Source organism: Sapajus apella, unplaced genomic scaffold (genome assembly GCF_009761245.1).
Source record: "Sapajus apella isolate SASKATOON/1434 unplaced genomic scaffold, GSC_monkey_1.0 scaffold19, whole genome shotgun sequence".
NCBI classification, from domain to species: Eukaryota; Metazoa; Chordata; class Mammalia; order Primates; family Cebidae; genus Sapajus; species Sapajus apella.
Genome location: NW_022436959.1, coordinates 9473530 through 9493781, shown reverse-complemented (window position 1 = coordinate 9493781; position 20252 = coordinate 9473530). Strand labels below are relative to the sequence as shown.

The following is a 20252-nucleotide window of genomic DNA, read 5'->3' as shown; positions in this document are numbered from 1 at the left end:
GCTCACTACTACTTCTGCCTTTGGGTTTAAGTGATTCTGCCTCAGCCTCCCAAGTAGCTGGGATTAAGGCGCCTGCCATCACACTCAACTAATTTTTGTATTTTTAGTAGAGATGGGGTTTCACCATGTTGGCCAGGCTGGTCTAGAACTCTTGACCTCAGGTGATCCACCCACCTGGGCCTCCCAAAGTGCTGGGATTACAGGCATGAGCCACTGCTTCTGGCCAGTTTCAGCTTTCTTTATGTTAAAATTTCTTATTTATCCATTTAGAATTTATTCTTGGATATCACAGAAGGAATGAATCTAAGTTTATCTACTTCTAAATTTCTATCTAGTTGTCTCAGTTCATTTATCAAAATATCAGTTTTGTGTCAATGATTTGAGATATTGCCTTTATCGTATAATAGATTTCTGTATGCATTTGGGTCTCTTTCTGTACTTTGAGTACGGTTCCATTGGTTTGTCTATTTATATACTAGTACCATGCTGATTTAATTGTAAGAACTTTGTAGTCTTTTTTTAGTATTTGGTTGAGTTAGTCGTTTCTCATAACTCTTTGTTTTCAGTGTTTTTCCTGAGGGGTTCGTTTTCCCTATCAATTTTAGTACTAACTTTCTAGCTCCAGAAATAAGTGATTGTTGGTATTCTTATTGATATTGCATTAAGTGTCTACATTAACTTAGGGATAACTAACATCTTGGTGATCTACCTTTTAATAAAACACGGGCGATATGGGATGTGGTGTTCAAATCTGTTTTGTGTCTTTCAGGAATTTTAATTTTCTTCATGTGGGTTTGGAAGAATTCCTTTAAAATAAAGTTTATTCCTAAGTATTTTTACTTTTCCTCTTGAAAACAGGATTTTCTCTTTCATTTATGTTGTAACTGTTTATTGTTTTTAAATATGGGGGCTCCTGAACTTTTTGTAGCTTTGAATTTTTATGTAATTGTAAACTCAAGTTGCAAAAATAGTATAGTGAACTCTCAGATATATTTTTTCCCCACCATTTGACAGTAGCTGGAGATGAAGACGTAAGAGCCCCTGCATATTGCATCTTCAGTACAAGGATGTTCTTTCAGCCATGTTACAGTTAACAGATTTAGGAAATTTAACACTGACCCAGTGTTGTCATCTAACCCACAATCCATATTAACATCATATCCTTAGTACTTTGTTTATTCTTTATAGCCTTTTCTTCCTTGATGTAAGATCTAATCCTAATCCATGATGCATTTAGTTGTCATGTTTTTAGTTTCCCTTTATCCCTTTAACAATTTTATACCCTTTCTTAACCTTGACATTTTTGAAAAATATGGGCTAGTTATTTAATATTATATTTTGGTTTAATATTTCATCATGATGAAACTTAGGTTATACATTTTGCCAGGAATACTACAGAATTTATCCTTCTCAATACTAGTGATCTTTCATTATTTGGTTAAGGTATTGTCCACCAGGTTTTACTTACGTAAAATTAGTATTTTCCCTTTGTAATTACTCAGTAATTTGTAGGGAGATACTTTGAGACCATGTAAATATCTTGTTCTTTATCAAATTTTCACCTGATATTTTTGTATCTGTTAATGATCTTCTAACTCCATCATTCCTTCTATATTGATTAGAATTTTTCTGTAAGAAAAAGCTATCTTTTCTTCCCCTCCACTTTTATCTATTCATTGGTTTTTATCATTGTAGACTCATGAATTCTTGTTTAATTCAATGGGTTACATCTGTTTTTATAATCATTTTAATACTCAGATTGTATCAGATTTAACTAGTAACAGCCCCTGCAAACTAGCTCTTGTGGCCTTTTAATATATCTTTCATTATTGTTTGAGCACTTATTACTTTCTGGTGTAGTAAGATGTTCCAGACTCATCTTGTTATTTTCCTGTCCCAGCCTGGAATCAGTCTTTTCTCTAAGGAGTCCTGTTCCTTTCACTGGTGAATGTAGTTTAGAAACCAAGATCGGGGCTGTAAATGTGCCCTTACTGATTCAAAGTCCTTAGCAGATAGAGCTTGAAAATATGTTTCTCCCCTTCTCTTTCCCTCTCTGTATATTAAACAACAACAACAACAACAACAACACACACACCCACACACACACTTCATTGTAAATACTAATCTAAAATTCTAATTCTAGTCTAAAACTATAGCAAAAATTCTAGTCTTCTCTCTTTCTATAATATAACTTCCTTTTCTAATTAGACTAAGAACTTGGTCTCAGCTTCCTTGATACATTTACTCAAGTATTGAAGACATAGAAAATAATTTTAGGATTACTAACCCATACCACTGTGAAAAGCACATCCAACTAGAGTTCAACATTTGTTTCATTTTTTGGTGGGTGGGATGGAGGGTATAAAATTTACATATTTAGTTGCCCTGTGGTGTACTCTCCATGCTCCTTTACTCTCAAAGCATCCCCATACTGGCAGAGAAGAGGAATGTATTATTTCTCCTGTTTACCGGTTGGGAATATCAGAAACATCCTTAACTTGTCAAGTAATTTGCAAAACCAGGGTCATTGTGAGCCATTTTGGGTACTGAAGAAAAAAAATATTTAGGCACCCTGGCAAAGGCAATCAGATAAACAGACTTGTTCCTGGGAGATGGAACAGTAAAAGATGACTACTTCTGACAAAATCTCTTTCTTAAATTGTGATGGCTTTCTACTTTAGGAAAATTATGAGTCAGCAGTTAATACTGTTTTGCTCAGATAAGATAGCTGCACTCATGTTATCCATGACTTTGTAAAAGTAGGAAAGATCTCCCAGAGATTCTTGATCATTTTTTGTCTAGAACCCTTTGATATTCTGGTGAAGTCTATTTTCAGAAAATGATTTAAAATGAATAAAGCAAAATGTGTAGAATCACAAAGGAAACACATTATTATAGTTATCAAAATATTAAGACAAATTTGTAATATATGTGATAGTAGAGTATATGCTTATTCATTTAAATGTTAAATCAGATTTAGTAGCATGTCTAATAATGACTAATGTTGAAGTGATCAGTATCACTTCAAAGGCTATTTTGAGATGGTTACAACAAATGTAATCTGAAACAAATGTAAGATTTAGCAGTGTGTCTAATAATGATCATAAAGGCTATTTTGAGATGGCTACAACAAATGTAATTGAAACAGATCGATGTGATTTCTGTAGGTGGCCAAGTTATAGGTACTACAACCATTACTGTGTTTTTTTTTGCCCTATGTTTCCAATGGAAGAAAATCCTAAACTTTAGTTAGAAGTTAGTGAATAGATGCAATTTTTTTTCCCATTTAAGTTCATGGACCTCCTAAAATCTAAACATGGACCCTTTGAGGGGCTTTATGAATGCCAGTTTAAGAACCTTCTCCAAGTCCACATGTTAGGTTTTGGAGGGGAGAGTTCAGTCTTCTGATTTGCAAAAGAGCCTAACCTTAACTTTTTTGTCCATGTTCGTACATTGTGTTTCCGCCATGAGGAGTCAAAGCTGCTTGTCACCAGTCCTGTTCTTACCCTGAATCCTATTTGCAAAGAATTTATTGTATCTTTGATGGTAGAGTAGGAGTATTAAACTCCCTATTAGGCTGGAACTCTCTATAAAGTTGCTTGACTGTACCAATGCATGCATAGATCTTTTGATGAAATTGTTGACTCTATTTCAATAGTATGTTATTTGCTTACAGAAGAATTTAACTATACTTCTTTAATTTGCTTAAATTTCTGAAGAAGTATTTTATCATCTCTAACTTATTTTGTGCCCATTTTTTCTTTCTTTTGAATCGTGTTTGAAATATTTCTTGGATTTAACCTTTCCATTTTTCTGTAGTCACATGCCAGTCTTGAATTACTGTAGCAGCATCTCTGGGGTTTTCAGCCATGGCAAGAGACGAAGGACATCTTTTGAGTGCCTGCCTTGTTCTAAATATATCTCCCATTTCTCAGTAGCCCTGTAAGGCCTAGAAAAGAGAAATTCCTTAGGGCTATTAGTGCTGTTCTGATGATCAAATCTAGGTCAGCCTGATTCTAATCTACCATGCTGCACTGCTTTCCTGTATTTGCTGCACTGTATTTCCTGCACTGCTTTCCTAATTTGCTTCTTGTTTTGAGTATGCCCATTATTCTTTTTCTAAATTAACCTTACTAGGGACCATTTTTACCATGCTGTTGTTCAAAATGTCTATCAACTAGTGAATGGATAGAAAAACCAGAAGAAGTCTCATTGTAGTAAATTGCATGATAGATTTGACATATATGACCTCCAACTTGTCTTTTCAGCTATATCTCCTGCCTGAGACAGGGTCTTGCTTTGCTATGTTGTTCTCCAACTCCTGGGCTCAGGTGATCTTCCCTCTCAAAGGAGGGATTATAGGGGTGAGCCACTGTTCCTGGCTCCTGATATTCTTAATACGCATTCTTTGCTCTAGCCATATTATTCATTTACCAAGCCTGAAATATGTTACTATTTCTCATGTCTTCTGTATCTTTTCATGTACTTTATGTCTAGATTGCTATTTATCTGCTTGGTGAAAATTCCTTAGGATCCACCTCAAATGGCTCTTCTCTATAGTCTCTTTCTAGTATATAGTGTTTACATTTTGTTACATTGCATTTTACCTTCATCTCTATACAAGTCAGCTTATTACAATTAATTGTTATTTATCTAGAGTTGTACCTTCTATTAGACTGAATTTCTTGAAGGCAAAATCCATTTCAAGTTAATCTTTGTATCTCTAGTTCCTAGTATAGTACCTGCTGTGTTAACAGATGCTGTGATAAGTATCTTGATTGATTATTTTCTTTTTTTGCTTAAAATTTCACAAGTCTTATTTTTGCAATAAAATAATGAGTCATTGAAAGGCAGGAATGCCATTTTAACCTCACAGTTTTTACACAGTACCTGGCAGAGTTGATACATGGACATGTATGCTATGAATGGACTTGCTTAGAAAGAACTTTTAATTGCTACATCTCTCTCTCTTTTTTTTAATTTATTTATTTTACTTTAGGTGCATACTGTATCCGGCATCTCTCCCCATGTTATCCCTCCGCACCCTTCCCCTCCCTCCTACATCTCTTACCAAATCTCAGTTGACTTGCATTTTTCTTAATGTTTACCAGTTTTGCTCTTGATGGTGACTTTCATTTTAAGGTTACTTAGTCCAGTTTTTGGATCATTAAGATAGGTAAAAATGTGTTAACTTAGACAGACAGAGTCTCATCTCTACCCCCAAGAAATGACAAGCAGCAAAACCAGCTAACCTTTCCAGACTAAAATTTTTTATTCTTATATCCTTTGTTAATAAGGCCTCTGGTTGATTTTTTTTTTTTTTAAACAGTTCTGTTAAGGTGCAGTTTACATGTAGTAGAATCTATTCATTTAAATGCGGTTTGATGACTTTTGGCAAATGCACGTAGTTCTGTAACTACCATTTTACTTAAACAGTGTAATGTTTCCATTATTGCATTACTGCACAAAGTTCCCTCTCGCTCTTTTGCAGTTGTCCCCTTCTGCTACCACCACCCACCCTCCCCCCCTGTCCTAGAAAACCTCTGGTCTGCTTTCTGTCCCTGTTGTTTTATGGCTTCTAGCATTTCATGTAATTGCAATGATGCAGAAATTATCCATTCACTAGTTGATAGACATTAATCCTCTTGCCAGCTAATGGACATTTAAATTATTTGTGATATTTTGCTATTGCAAATAATGCTGCTATGAACATTCTTACCCAAGTATTTTTGTGGACATATGTTTTCATTTTTCTTGGGTAGATACCTAGGAGTGGAATTGCGGGCTTATGTGGTAAGTGTATGTTTTTAATGAAACAGCCAAATTGTTTTCCTGGCTGTACCATTTTGTATTCCCACTGGCAGTGTATGAACATTGCAGCTGCTCCATATCCTCACCAGCACTTGGTATTATTGTCAGTCTTTAATTTTAGTCATCCTAGTGGGTGTGTTTAGTGTTATCTTATTGTGGATTTAATTTTAATTTCCCTGATAACTAGTGATGCTGAGCATCTTTTCGTGTGCTTACAGGCCATTTGTACATCCTCCTTTGTGAAGTTTCTGTTAAAATCTATTTTTTTTTTCTATTGAGCTGTCATCTCTGTTTGTGATAGTTCTCTTTATATCCCAGATATAATTCCTTTGTCGGATATTTTGGTGGTGTTTTCTTCCAGTTTGTGGTATGTTTTTTCTTATCTTACAGCATTATCTTTTGAAGAGCAAAATACTTGAATTTTGAGGTTGTCCAGTTTATCTGTATTTGTCTTAATGATTCATGTTGTTTGTCCTGTCTTAAATTTTTGCCTAAATCAAGGTTATGAAGATTTTCTCCTATTATTTTCTTCTAAAAGGTTTGTAGTTTTAGCTCTGTTACTTTAGATTTATGATCTATTTATGTTTTATATGGTATGATACTTAGTCAGTTTATTTTGTAAATAAATACCCAGCTTTTAAACATCATATTGAAAAGACCATCCTTTTTCTCCATAGAATTTCCTCCACATCTTGAGGTATTTTCAGTGTTGAAAATACTCTATAAGTATGGGTCTACTTTTAGACTCTATCTTCTATTTTATTGACTTTTATCAGGGGTCAGCAGACTAAGGCCTGTGTGCTAAATCTGGCTTATATAAATAAAACTATATTAGCACATGACCATGCCCATTTATGTAGGTATCATCTATGACTGCAACTGCAGAGACAGATTTCAGTAGGTGCAACAGAGACTGTTTGGCCTGCAAAGGTGAAAATATCTACTGTCTGGTCCTTTGTGGAAAACGATTGCCAGCTCCTTATTTGTATTCTTATGCCAATACTATACTGTCTTGTTTACTGTAGCTTTATAATACATCTTGAAATCAGGTTGCATAAGTCTTCCAACTTTGTTCTGCTTTTTTTCTTTTTTCCTAAAGAAAGAGTCTTCCCCTATCTTCTAGGTTGGAGTGTGAATGGCTTCATTGTAGCTCACTGTAATCTTGAATTCCTGGTGCTCAAGTGATCCTCCTCCCTCAGCCTCCAAAATAGCTGGGCTCAAGTGATCCTTCTGCCTCAGCCTCCGAAATAGCTGGACTATAGGATATGCCACTGTATCCAGCTAATTTTTTTCTTGTTTTCTTTTCTTTCTTTCTTTTTTTTTTTTTTTTTGAGACAGGGTCTTACCCTGTCACCCAGGCTTGAGTGCAGTAGTGCTATCATGGCTTACTACAGCCTTGATGTCCCAGACTCAGGTGATCCACCTCAGCCTTTTTGAGTAGCAGGGACTACAGGCACATGCTACCACACCCAGCTAATTTTTGTATTTCTTGCAGAGAAAGGGTTTTGCCATGTTGCCCAGGCTGGGCTCAAGTGATCCACCCACAGCCTCCAAAGTGCTGGGATTACAGGCATGAGCCACTGCTCCTGGCCGTTTTAAAATTTTAAAATTGAGATAGGGTCTTACTATGTTGCCCAAGCTTGTCTCAAACAGGCAGTCCTCCTGCCTTGGCCTCCCAAGGTGCTAGAGTTACAGGTACGAGCCACCATGCCCAGCCTGTTCTTTCTGCTTTTTACATATGAACTATTACAGGACCTTTGTATTTTTTCTATGTACATTTTAGAATTACTTTGTCAATTTGTACAAAAACCTACTGGGATTTTGATAGGCATTGCATTGTATTTGTAGTTAATTGTAGGGGGGAGGGGGTCTAGTCCATGAACACATTGTATGTCTCCGTTTGTTTATGCTCTTTTTAATGCATTACTTTGTTTAGTGTATAGGTTTTGCACATCTTTTGTGTATTTATTCCTAAATATTTTATCTATTGATTTTACTGTAATTTTACGGTTATTTATTGCTGTATGTAGAAATACAATAGATTTTACATATTGACCTTGTATACTGCAACCTGGCTAAATAATTTACACTCATTTTCCTAGTTTTTATAGATTTTTGGGGATTTTTTAATGTACATCCTCATACCATTGTGAATAAAGATAGTTTTACATCTTCCTTTCCAATCTACCTTACTTTTGCCTTGATCCACTGGCTATTTTGAATGGAAGTGTTGAGAGCAAACATCATCACCTTATTATTATTGATCTTGTTATGATCTTCAGTAGAATCATTTAGTTTTTCACCATTAAGGTTCAATGGTAGGTTTTTTAACTGCCTTTTATGAGGTTAAGAAAGGTCCTTTTTATTCTTTAGTTTCTGAGATTTAAAAAAAAAAAAACATGAATGACTTGAATTATGTAAAATATTTCTTCTACATCAATTGAAATGATCATATTTTTTCCCTTTAAAAGGTAAATTACATTTATCGATTTTTGGATGTTGACCTGCACTTGGTTTTTGGATGTTAAAGTGACTTTTTTTTTTTTTTTTTTTTGGTGAAAAAGCCCTTTAGACCATGTTTTTTTTTTTAATATTACTGCGTTTGACTTGCTATAATAAGTTAAGGCTTTTGCATTAATATATATGAGTGATAAGGTCTCTAGTTTTTTTGTGAAATCCTCGTTTTAGATATCAGAATAGTACTGGCCTTATAAAACAAGTTAGGGAATGTTTCTTTGTTTTTTGAAAGAGTTTATACAGGACACATCTTTTTAAAAAATCTTAAATGATAGAATTCCATTTTTCTTTTTTTTTTGAAGATTTTTAATTCATAGCTAAGTTATAAGAGATTCACAGTTTGCCCTGAATTAACTCAGTGAGAATGGTGTACTTTCTTCGCACAAATAAATTTGAAAATATATTGACTTTATCCTGCTTTCCGATTTTGTTATATGTGGAGGATACATTTATGAGAAGTTGAGTCAGCTTTTCTAACTGTATTTCCAATTGCATTCCAACTTCATAATGGGAAATAATTTTGTTGCTATATTTTGACTAGATGTTTAATACTGCTGTAATTATGAAGTATTTTATTGCTTTGCTTATTCACCTTTGTTTTTGTTAATTTCAGGAACTTACAAGGAGTCTAGAAAATCAAGCAGAAAGGAAAATGGAAGGTCAGAATTCCCAGAGTCCTCAATGTTTCAACACATGTTCAGAGCAAAATGATTATATTCTCACACTGTCAAATGCACAACCAGTTCTGCAATATGGTAATCCTTATGCATCTCAGGAAACAAGAGGTTATTACAGTATTTTTGGTTTGGGGTTAGCTGCATCTGGAGATTTTTTTATGGTTTATATTGTCATGGATTAGCAAATTGCTGGTACAGTCAATTCTAAGACAAACATTTTATTTGTATAATTAGCAGTTTTAGTATTTAACACTGTAACTGACCTCATTTAGAAGTGATGCACCATGAGATGAGTAGTTTATTTGCTAATTACATATAGTTCACAATTTAAAAAACCACCTGGGTTAAAAATAAAAACATCTATTTTTTTTTATGTACCAAAGTGGTTCTTTATATCCTGTTCATCATATCTATACGTAGAGACATTAATTTTAGTAATTAGTTTCACTCTGCCCTTCCAAAAATTTTATTACAGATGGAGCAGATGGTGCTTTTTACCTAGATGAAATACAAAGGCCACCTGTGAGAGTCCCCTCTTGGGGACTGGAAGACAATGTTGTCTGCAGCCAGCCTGCCCGAAACCTTAGTCGGCCTGATGGCTTAGAGGACCCCGAGGATAGCAAAGTAAATTGAATTTTCATTGTATGAGCCTGTCCCTCTTTTATTTTCTGGCTTATGTAGAGAGGTAAGGGTATGTGTGGATGTGTGTATCTTTGTGCATGCATGCGTGTGTGTGGAAGGAGAGTGTGTGCTTGTGCCTGCACACAATTGCCTATTTGATTTTTTAAAAAACCTTCTTGTATTTAAATTTGAAAAATCTACCAGTATGCTTCAGATTACTCTTTAGGATTTATATTCTAAAGTAAAAGATTAAGTTCAGAGAATAATCTTAGAATATTATAGTTATCAGATAGTTTAATCTTAATCACTAAGTAATTTACTATACTTTTTTGATTATAGATGTACTAGGCTAGGAGCAGCAAAGTGTTAATGGCAATATTATGCTTCAGTATAGATCTTTTCATTATAGCATTTACATCCCATTTTAGATTTCAGTGTGGACTCTTGAGTCAGAAAAAGAGAGAAGTATATGTATCCTGGTGGTTTTCTTTTTTGGAGAAATACTATTTGAGATGTCTTTAGTATTTTTGTAGGATTTCTTATTCTCTGGCACCAACACAGTACTGATGATAATTGAGTAAGTTTGTATAGCATGCCATTATTTTATAAATTTTATTTAAGAGATTCCTTCACCATTTAATGCATAGGTTTGTTTCCTTACAGCAGCTCTTTTTGGATTTCCTGTGCATAAGATGAATTTAAAAGAAATGCTTTACCGTGCTCTTTGCAAGTACAGTGGTATCATGACCTGTTTCTTATTTAATCTAGTTTGCTGCATTTAATTGCTATTAACCTTTGCAGAAACTGATCAGTGTTCAGGCAGGCATGATTTTAGCCCCAGTGCTCAACACCCATAATGGAGAAAAATGTATTTCTCCCTCCTGCCTTTTGGCCTCCTATGTCCATTACTGGGAATAATTAGGAAAACTGTCAGAACTTTTGTAGCCTATTTAAGGTCTAGAGTATCATCTTACTGCTTTTTCACACCTTTACTTCACATTTTGCATATTTAATCTGATCATTCTTGGCACAGATGTTACATGTGACAAGCCCTTCTCTTCCGTAGTCATCTGCTTCAGTTTAATTAGCAGAATGTTCTTTCTGATCTGTGTGCTTTGCCCTCCTGCAAACCCATGAGAAGCAGTGTTAGAGTCTTGTGCTCATTTGCTGACATGCTTAGATTTGGTAATGAGATGGAGGACTCTTAATATGCACACCTTGAGTAACTTTATTTTGCAGTCAGAAGATTTTTCACATTAGACGGTAATTCTTATGTACATTCAGAATTCAAAAAAAATTCTCGTCATTACAACAAAAATCACTTGCAAATGAGGGGTTTTAATAAGTAATTTTAGTAAGAATAAGGAAAGCAAATTTGAGTTGACCTGTTTTCTTTCTGTTTCTGACCTGGGAGTGATTAATAGCCACAGGCCCTAGCACTTTTGAGGCAGGGTTGAGGTAACCTACCTACTTTTTCAGCCTACCTTAGTGCCTACACCTGCCGTATCTCTGCTCTTCTGCACCAGAAACTGTGGTCAATTGTCAAATCAAAAACCTTTTGTGACTCTCATTTATCTAATGATTGTAATAACTTTAACATCATAATTATGACAGCAGCAAACATTTCTATACCCCTCTTTGCCATTAATGCTGAGCTCTTTAGATAGAGTCACTTATTTGTTCTTTATAGCAGTCCTATGAGGTAGGAACTGTTACTCTCACAACTTTAGAGTGGAGGAAACCAAGAGACAGATTAAATAGCTTGCCCCAAATCACATAGCTGCTGTGGGCAGAGACAGGATTGAACCTCATGAGATTGGCTAGAGAAGCTGTGGTTTTAGCCACCTGTCAAATTGACTAAACCAGAGGTTTTCATACTTTCTTAGTTCATGGCACCCTTAGCATCTCAGTAATTTTTCTTTCACAGTAACCCCTAGGCCAAAAGAAATACAGTAAGTCCTCACTTAATGTCATATATAAGTTACTGGAAATTGTGACTTTAAACAAAATGATGTATATATAACAAAACCAGTTTTTTCTGTCATTAACGTAATGAACTGACGTTGAAAGAAATCATTACGGGCTCACACCCGTAATCCCAGCACTTTGGGAGGCCAGGGTGGATGGAACACCTGAGGTCAGGAGTTCAAGATCAGCCTGGACAACGTGGTGAAACCCCATCTCTACTGAAAATATAAAAAATTAGCTGGGTGTGGTTGCAAGTGCCTGTAATCCCAGCTACTTGGGAGGCTGAGGCACAGAATTGCTTGAGCCCAGGAGGCGGAGGTTGCAGTGAGCCGAGATCACACTGTTGCACTCCAGCCTGGGTGACAGATCGAGACTCTGTGAAGAAAAAAAAAAAAAAAAAAAAAAAAAGGTTGAAAGAAATGATGTTATTTCTTTCAACCTGCTGTAAATCCTTTTGCTTAAAGTTGCAGTTTCTAAGAACTGTTCTGTGATGTTAAGTGAGGACTTAATGACTGTTAAGTATTTTTCTTCTAACAAATTTAGTGGCCATTAAAAAAAAATACACATAAATTGAAAGAAAATTAATGTCTTTATTTCATTCCTAAATAAGTAGTTACTAATGGGATGTGTGTGACTATTGGCCATTGTACAACTCCTCAAGCCTTAGAATCAGATTGGACAAGCCACCTTCATTTCCTGTTTCTCATTGATTTTCACAGTGTGGCACTTGCTTTGTATCACAGCAGCTGCCAGAACCAGCATCTCAAAGATAAGATGTCATTGAAAGGAATGTTTAGCACTATTTAAAGTTTAACCTGTGAGCCATCTCCAACTATTGTAGATGTTCATGTGGTATATGAGCAATTCAGATGCTCTTCAACTTATGATGGGGTTACGTCCTGATAAACCCATCATAAGTTGAAATGTGTTTTTGACTTGAAAGATATTTTCAGCTTACAGTGGGTTCATTGGGATGTAACACCATAATAAGTTGAGGAACATGCTGGATGTGTATTGCTTTGTACCATCTTAAAGTTCAAAAGTTGTAAGTCTAACTATCGTATGTTGGAGACCAACTCAAATGAGTGTTTCTGTATACTACATATATAATATTCTTGGAAAATTAAAATTATTCCACAGTAACCCTCTAAATTTACTGTGATGCCCTCAGCACTTTCATACCTAGTTTTGGGAACTATTGTTCTAAATCCTTGCTCCTCAAAAAAGTCTTTGGTAGACCAGCAGTAGTGGTATCTCCTAGGAGTTTGTTGGTAATGCATAATCTCCTGCCCCACTTAGCCCTACTGAGAATCAGACTGCATTTAACAAAATCTTTAGGTGAAAATCATATGATTTTTGACGTTTGGGATACACAATTTTAAACTTCCTAACTTCTTGCATTTCTTAGTGTTTCTCTTCTACCTTCATTTCTTTCGCCTCTCTTAAAGACTAAAGCCCACACATTCTATTAATATGTGGCTTATTTGAAACCATATGAGCCCTTCACTATGAACCCCCATACTGAAGACATTTTTTGTTGATAGACATTTTTTTTGGGGGGTGAGTTCTAGCTTTTATTCTCAGAAGGGTCTATGACTCCAAAATGGTTGAGAACCAGTGCTTGAGAGTGTCAAGTTCTGTTTGCATTTATCATGGTGCACTGTTTGAGTTTTTGTCTTTCTCAAACTTGCTGTTTTTCATATGTTGTCTTTTTAATTTTAATGTGTTTTCTGAGTGTGTGATTACAGTCAGTTTACTTTTATCAAGAGTGCCGAGACAATTCAAGAGGAAAAGAATAGTCTTTACAACAAATGGTACTAGGAAAACTATATATCCATTTCGATCAAAGAATGCTATTAGACTCTGGCCTCATACCATGTATAGAAATTAACTCAAAATTGGACTTTAAATTGTAAGAGCTAAACTACAAAACTCAAAACGTACAGATAAATCTTTTTTTATTTTACTTTAGGTTCTGGGGTACATGTGCAGGTTGTGCAGGGTTGTTGTATAGGTGTATACTATATCTGGCATTTCTCCCCATGTTATCCCTCCCCACCCTTCCCACCCCTCGATGTCCCTCCCCACCCTTCACACCCCTTGATGTCCCTCCCCTAACCCACCCCCTAGCTGTCCCTAATGTGTGATGCTCCTCACCCTGAGTCCATGTGTTCTCAATGTTCAACACCTGCCTATGAGAACATGTGGTATTTGGTTTTCTGTTCTTGTGTCAGTTTGCTGAGAATGATGGTCTCCAGATTCATCCAGGTCCCTACAAAGGACACGAACTCATCATTTTTTATGGCTGTGTAGTATTCCATGGTGTGTATGTGCCATATTTTCTTTGTCCAGTCTATCATTGATGGGCATTTGGGTTGGTTCCAGGTCTTTGCTATTGTAAACAGTGCTGCAGTGAACATATATGTGCATGTGTCTTTATAGTAGAACGATTTGTAGTTCTTTGGGTATATACCCAGTAATGGGATTGCTGAGTCAAATGGAATTTCTGTTTGTAGATCCTTGAGAAATAGCCACAGTGTCTTCCACAATGGTTGAACTCATTTACACTCCCACCAGCTGTGTAAGAGTGTTCTTATTTCTCCACATCTTCTCCAGCATCTGTTGTCTCCAGATTTTTTAATGATTGCCATTCTAACTGGCGTGAGATGGTATCTCAATGTGGTTTTGATTTGCATTTCTCTAATGACGAGTGATGATGAGCATTTTTTCATATGTTTGTTGGTCTCATATATGTCTTCTTTTGTAAAGTGTCTGTTCATATCCTTCACCCACTTTTGAATGGGGTTTTTTCTTGTAAATCTGTTTTAGTTCTTTGTGGATCCTGGTTATTAGCCCTTTGTCAGATGGGTAGACTGAAAAAATTTTTCCCATTCTGTTGGTTGCCAGTTTGCTGTAATGATGGTTTCTTTTGCTGTACAGAAGCTCTGACTTTAATTAGATTCCATTTGTCTATCTTGGCTTTTGTTGCTCATTGTTTTTGGTGTTTTAGTAATAAATCTTTATGACTTGAATGTGGTGTGTTAGATACGACATCAAAAGCATAAGCAACAAAGGAAAAAATAGTTTGAGTATCCCTTATCCAAAATGCTTGGGACCAGAAGTATTTCAGATTTCAGATTTTTTTCAGATTTTGGGATACTTACCAGTTTGAGCACCTCTAATCTGAAAATGTGAAGTCCATGGTACTTCAGTGAGCGTTTCTTTTAAGCGTCATGTCAGCGCTTAAACAATTTTGGATTTCAGAGCTTTTCAGATTTTTGGATTAAAGATACTCAGCCTGTAATTGAATTCGTCATCAGAAGGATTGAGTTTCTTTGCTGTTCCATTTAAAATTTTTTATACACAGTTATTTCCAACAGATAATATATAGCTGGTTGGCATCTCTTAATGCTGAATATTCCCTTTTCTATACCATATTAGTATAATGCCTTTTATATGGTAGAAGCTTTTTAAATGTTATTAATGAGTTTAGAGAGATGTGTTTGTTCCACTTTTTGCCTATTAAACTATTTAAAATCCAGGTTATCATAGAAATGTAATTGTTGGGCTGGGCATGGTGGCTCACGCCTGTAATCCCAGCACTTCGGGAGGTTGAGGCAGGTGGATCACTTGAGGCCAGGAGTTTGAGACCAGCCTGGCCAGTATGGCAAAACCCCATCTCTACTGCAAATACACACACACACACAATTGGGTGTGGTGGCGCATTCAAGTAATTGCATCTACTTGGGAGGCTGAGGCATGAGAATCATTCGAACCTGAGAGGCAGAGGTTGCAGTGAGCCAAGATTGTGCCACTACACTCCAGTGTGGGCAACAGAGCAAGAGTCTGTCTCAAAAAAAAAAGAAAGAAAAGTAGTTAATTTTCGATGATAGCTTTATTGAGATATAGTTCACATATGCAATTTGACACTTAAAGTATACAATTTAGTGGTTTTTAATATATTCGCAGAGTTGTGCAAACATCACTATATTCAATTTCAGAACATTTTTCTCAGCACCAAAAGAAACCCTGTACCCTGTAGCAGTTACCTCTTCCCATCTATTCCCTCCAGCCCCGGCAACCCTCAGTCTACTTTGTTTCTCTGTAGATTTGTCTGTTCTGCATGTTCAGTCATATAAGTCAAATCATAAAATTGTTACCTTTTTTGGTTTCTTTCACTTAGCATGTTTTCAAAGTTACCCATGTTTGAGCATGCATCCATGTTTAATATGAGGAATGGGTTTTATTCTTTTTGGTTTCTTTGTTTGGATGTGTAGACTGAGCAGCCAAAATCCGAAACTGAGTGCTGACATGATACTCGAAGGAAATGCTTATTGGAGCATTTTGGATTTTCAAATTTGGGATGTTCAGCTGGCAAGCATAATGAAGTATTACAAAATCTGAAAAAGTCCAAAATTCAAAATACTTGTGGTCCCAGTCATTTTGGATAAGGGGACTCAACCTGTACCACATTTTGTTTATCCATTCATCTGTTAGACATTTGGATTATTTTCACCTTTTGGCTATGGTGTATATGCTTTTGTTTCAGTACCTTTTTCACTTCTTTGGGGAAAGTGGAATTACTAGGTCAGTTCCACCAGTAGTAATTGCTAGAGTGGAAATTCTAGGATTGGAACTGCTGGGTCTTGTGAGAACTCTTATGTTTACCTAAACCTTTTGAAAAACTGCCTGATTGTTCTCCGCAGTGGCTGCATGACTCTACTCCCCATCACTGGTGTATGAGGGTTCCACTTACTCCACATCTCAGCCACACTTATTTTGTCTTTGTGAAGTGGTTTATCCTTGTGATTTTGCTTCGCATTTTCCTGGTGGTTAATGATGTTAAGCATCTTTCATGTGCTTACTGGCTATTTGTATATCCTCTTTGGAAGAATGTTCAAATCCTTCCGCCATTTTCAAATTGGGCCCCTTATCAGATAATATGGTTTGCATATATGTCTCCCGTTCTGTGGGTTGTCTTCACTTTTATGATGGTGCCCTTTGCAGCACAAAACTTTTTAGTTTTAGTGAAGCTGAATTTGTGTTTGTTTTGTTGCTTATACTTTTCTGTTAGAAACCATTGCCTCTCTAAGGTTTTTAATTTACTATGTTTTCATATACGAGCTTTATAGTTTTAGCCCTTATATTTGTTTTTTAGTGTACTTTGAGTTAATTTTGAATATGGAGCATAGTAACTAAAATTTCTGAAAATGAATAGAGATTTGGAAAATCTTAGCAAAATAAAACTTTTAAAAACATAAAGATTTGCACAATTATTTTCTTTCTGATTTTAAATACTTTTAGACAAATTATATAGTTCAATGTTATTTCATCATTGATACATTACTAGAAATGAATGTCTGGCAAAGCATAAACAATAACATCTATAAGAAGAGGAATACTGACTAATACTGCATAGTAAAACAGAGTTCTGAGGGGTAAGGAGTATCTCGTTTTAAATAGAAGTTACCCAGAGTCATTGGGTACTCTCTCTTCTCTTATGTATTGATTTTTGACCTTAGCAAATACATAAATTTCTTAAAGAGTGAATGCTCTTGAACTAAAGTAATAATTACCAACTTAGTAAGAGTTTTTTTAAGTGGTGAAACTTTCTTCTTCAATATTCATTACTAATTTCTGAAGGATAACTAAATATTTCAATTCATAGTTCCTAGCAAAGGTAGAATTACAACACAGCTTGGGAAATGCTGCTGAGTAGATACAGCCCCACAGTCTGGATACTAATGATTCAGATGATGTAACTCAGTCTTTAACCCATTAGTATGTATTGCCATAACTTGATCATGACAGATGGCTTTTTTTTTTACTGTGGTAAAATAAATATAACAAAATTTGCCATCTTAGCCATTTTACAGCATATAGTTCTGTAATGTTAACTTTATTGCTGTGCAGCCAATCTCCAGAAACTCTTCATCTTGCAAAACTGAGCTCTTTACCCATTAAAGAGCAACTCCCATTCTGTCTTCCTCCAGCCCCTGAAAATTTGAATGTGACTACTCTGGGTACCTTATGTAAGTGGAATAATATTGTATTTGTCTTTTTGTGACTGGCTTTTTCACTTAGCATAGTGTCTTCAAGGTTCATCCATGTTGTAAATGTGTATCAGAATTTCCTTCCTTTTACATAGGGGTAAATAATATTCCACTCTGTGGATATGTGCCACATTTTGTTTATCAGTGCATTTATCGACAGACATTTGCGTTGTTTCTGCCTTTTGACTATTGTGAATAATGCTGCTGTGAACACAGGTTAGTGATTGAACATATCTGTTCAAGTCCTTGCGTTTAGTTCTTTTGGGTATATACCCTGAAGTAGAATTGCTGGATAATATGGTAATTTCATTTTTAATTTTTTGAGGAACTACCATATATGATCATGATTGCATTTCGAAGTTAGTGTGATCTAACCCTAGTTTATTTTCCAACAGGTTGTAACCCATTTTACTATCAGGCCAGACAGGTGGCACATGCCTGTAATCTCATCACTTTGGGGGAGGCCAAGGTGGGAGGATCACTTGAGCTCAGGAGTTTGAGACCGGCCTGGGTAACATAGTGAGATCCTGTCTCTGAAAAACTGAGTGTGGTGGTACACGCCAGTAGTCCTAGCTACCTGGGAGGCGGAGATGGGAGGATTGCTTGAGTCTAGGAGGTCATGGCTACAGTGAACCATGATCATGCCACTGCACTCCAGTCTGTCTGGGAGACAGAGTGAGACCCTGTTTAAAAAAAAAAAAAAACTATTTCAAATGTCCAAGGTGGTTACATGCTTTTAATAAGAAAACAAGAATGTTTTTGTACAGAGGATATCCTGAGCAGATAATGAGAAGTTTTTGAGTTTCAAATTGAGTGTCAGTTTATCGTAGCTTGTTTCCTTTGCTTAAAACCAGTTTGTAATGGAAAGAGTATTGTGCTGATGGGTATAAAGGTACATGAACACAATAGGGGGCTTAGACCTTTAAATGGATTAATAAATGTTTTCTGAAAAGGTATTTCTTAAAATTTAGAATTGTTCATAAATATATTTCAGTACCATATTCATAATCAAATTTGCTTACAAGATTATTTTAGCAGTTTAGCTAAAATACTAGGTGGTGATATTTTAAAATCCACTGTTAAAAACCTTTGGGTTTGTAAATTTCACTGCTGAAATTGATAATTTAATAATTTGGGGTAGAAATATTTCTAAAACAATATATGATTTTCTGGCCTTCTTAAGCAATATTTAATATAACTGATGATTAAGGTTAATTAATTGAAATATCAATATATGGTATCATATTCTTTTAAGATGTAGAGTAAGGCTGTGTGATCTGTTAATAATAGTGAAATGCCTAACATTGAATATTTAGAGTTCTTATCTTTTCTCTTATTCCCAGCATTTCTTTTTAACTGGCAGTGGGCCTGCCTTAATAGCTTCATTTCCCAATCAAAGTATTTTAAATCTACTGTGGTTCTGAAACTAACCAGGCTTGTTGAGTAAAATAGAATAAATGTTTTCTTGGGTGAAGATTTCACTCATCATTTTGTCTGTCTATATCATGAGAAACTTTATTATATATATTGGCGCCTTACAGTGCATACTGCATACTCTGCGATTTCAACTTATGCTCTGAGTAGATGGTTGATGTTTTATTGCATGAGAACTTACTGTTTCTCATTATAACATGTAGAATTCTACTCTTGAGCTCCTCTCCCCTTTTATTAGGTAATGGGTGGTAGAAGATAACAGAATAATAGGGTTATAATTGTCAAATTATATATGACCTAGAAAGTATAAATTACTTCTACTTTTTTTCCCCTCCAGGTATTTAAGGAGTAGGGTTAACATGTCTGACAGGTTGTCTGAGTCTGGAACCTTAGCTACAAATTCTACTTTTAGCTGATTCATGGAAGTAGTAAATTGGTATAGGCTGTTAGCTATTATAAAACAGGGAAAGGAGGTTATGAGATTTTTGGTTCCATTATATTTTTGGCCCCTAGAAAGTTGTCTTCTATTTTAAATATTTGTCATTAAAAATTCTAAAAAAAAGAATATCAAGACCTGCCCTGTTTTATCTTTTCCCATTATTTTCTTCAACATTTCAAAAAAAAATTTTTTTTCAAAGAAGAGAAAATGTTCATTATCACTGTTTTGTAGTTACTGAAGCATACTCAGTGTTTCAGAGATTGTTGCTGGGAGGCCTAAATCCGTGAGTGAGAGTAACCTGGCACAGAATTAGAATTTACTGTCATATATACTAAGATTAGCAAATTCAACTACTTTATCATCTTCCTTCTTTGTATCTACAGATTTAAAAGCTGTCTGGATTTTAGTTACTTGAAGATTGAATTTTTGAAGTATATAAAGTATTTGTGTTTTATCTCCCAGTCTAGTCCCCCATTAGGTTTTCTGTCCTGTTGTCCTTTTGCTCAGTTGTATCCTATGGGACTCATAGGTAAACAAAAGTATTTTACCTCTCCTTTTACTTTTCAAGAGGGAAAATTGTCAGAAGGATAGTCAAGTACCAAAAATACTCATTTTTGTCTTTTGTTTGTTCACTTTGCACTTCACACCATATACACTTTTTTGGTACTCCTTCCCATGACAAACTTAACTGGTCCATTAATAGCAGCTCTGGGCAAGCATGCCTACCTAGTA

At 35.5% G+C, this 20252-nt stretch overlaps 1 protein-coding gene and 1 long non-coding RNA gene across 8 annotated transcripts in view; both read left to right on the top strand.

Moving 5' to 3' along the window:
* Positions 1 to 20252, top strand: part of TAX1BP1 (Tax1 binding protein 1) — an 86235-nt gene that overhangs the window by 62961 nt on the left and 3022 nt on the right. For 3 of the 7 annotated variants that reach the window (XM_032286675.1, XM_032286677.1, XM_032286674.1), the window contains 2 exons: positions 8942 to 9113; positions 9481 to 9629. In XM_032286675.1, the coding sequence (XP_032142566.1) occupies positions 8942 to 9113; positions 9481 to 9629 (321 nt within the window). The remainder of the gene's footprint in view (positions 1 to 8941; positions 9114 to 9480; positions 9630 to 20252) is intronic. The other 4 variants (XM_032286680.1, XM_032286679.1, XM_032286678.1 and 1 more) reach the window with 2 other exon arrangements.
* LOC116557233 lies at positions 4077 to 5624 on the top strand. The gene is made up of 3 exons (XR_004271430.1): positions 4077 to 4168; positions 4202 to 5205; positions 5236 to 5624. It is a non-coding gene; the product is annotated as an uncharacterized LOC116557233 (long non-coding RNA).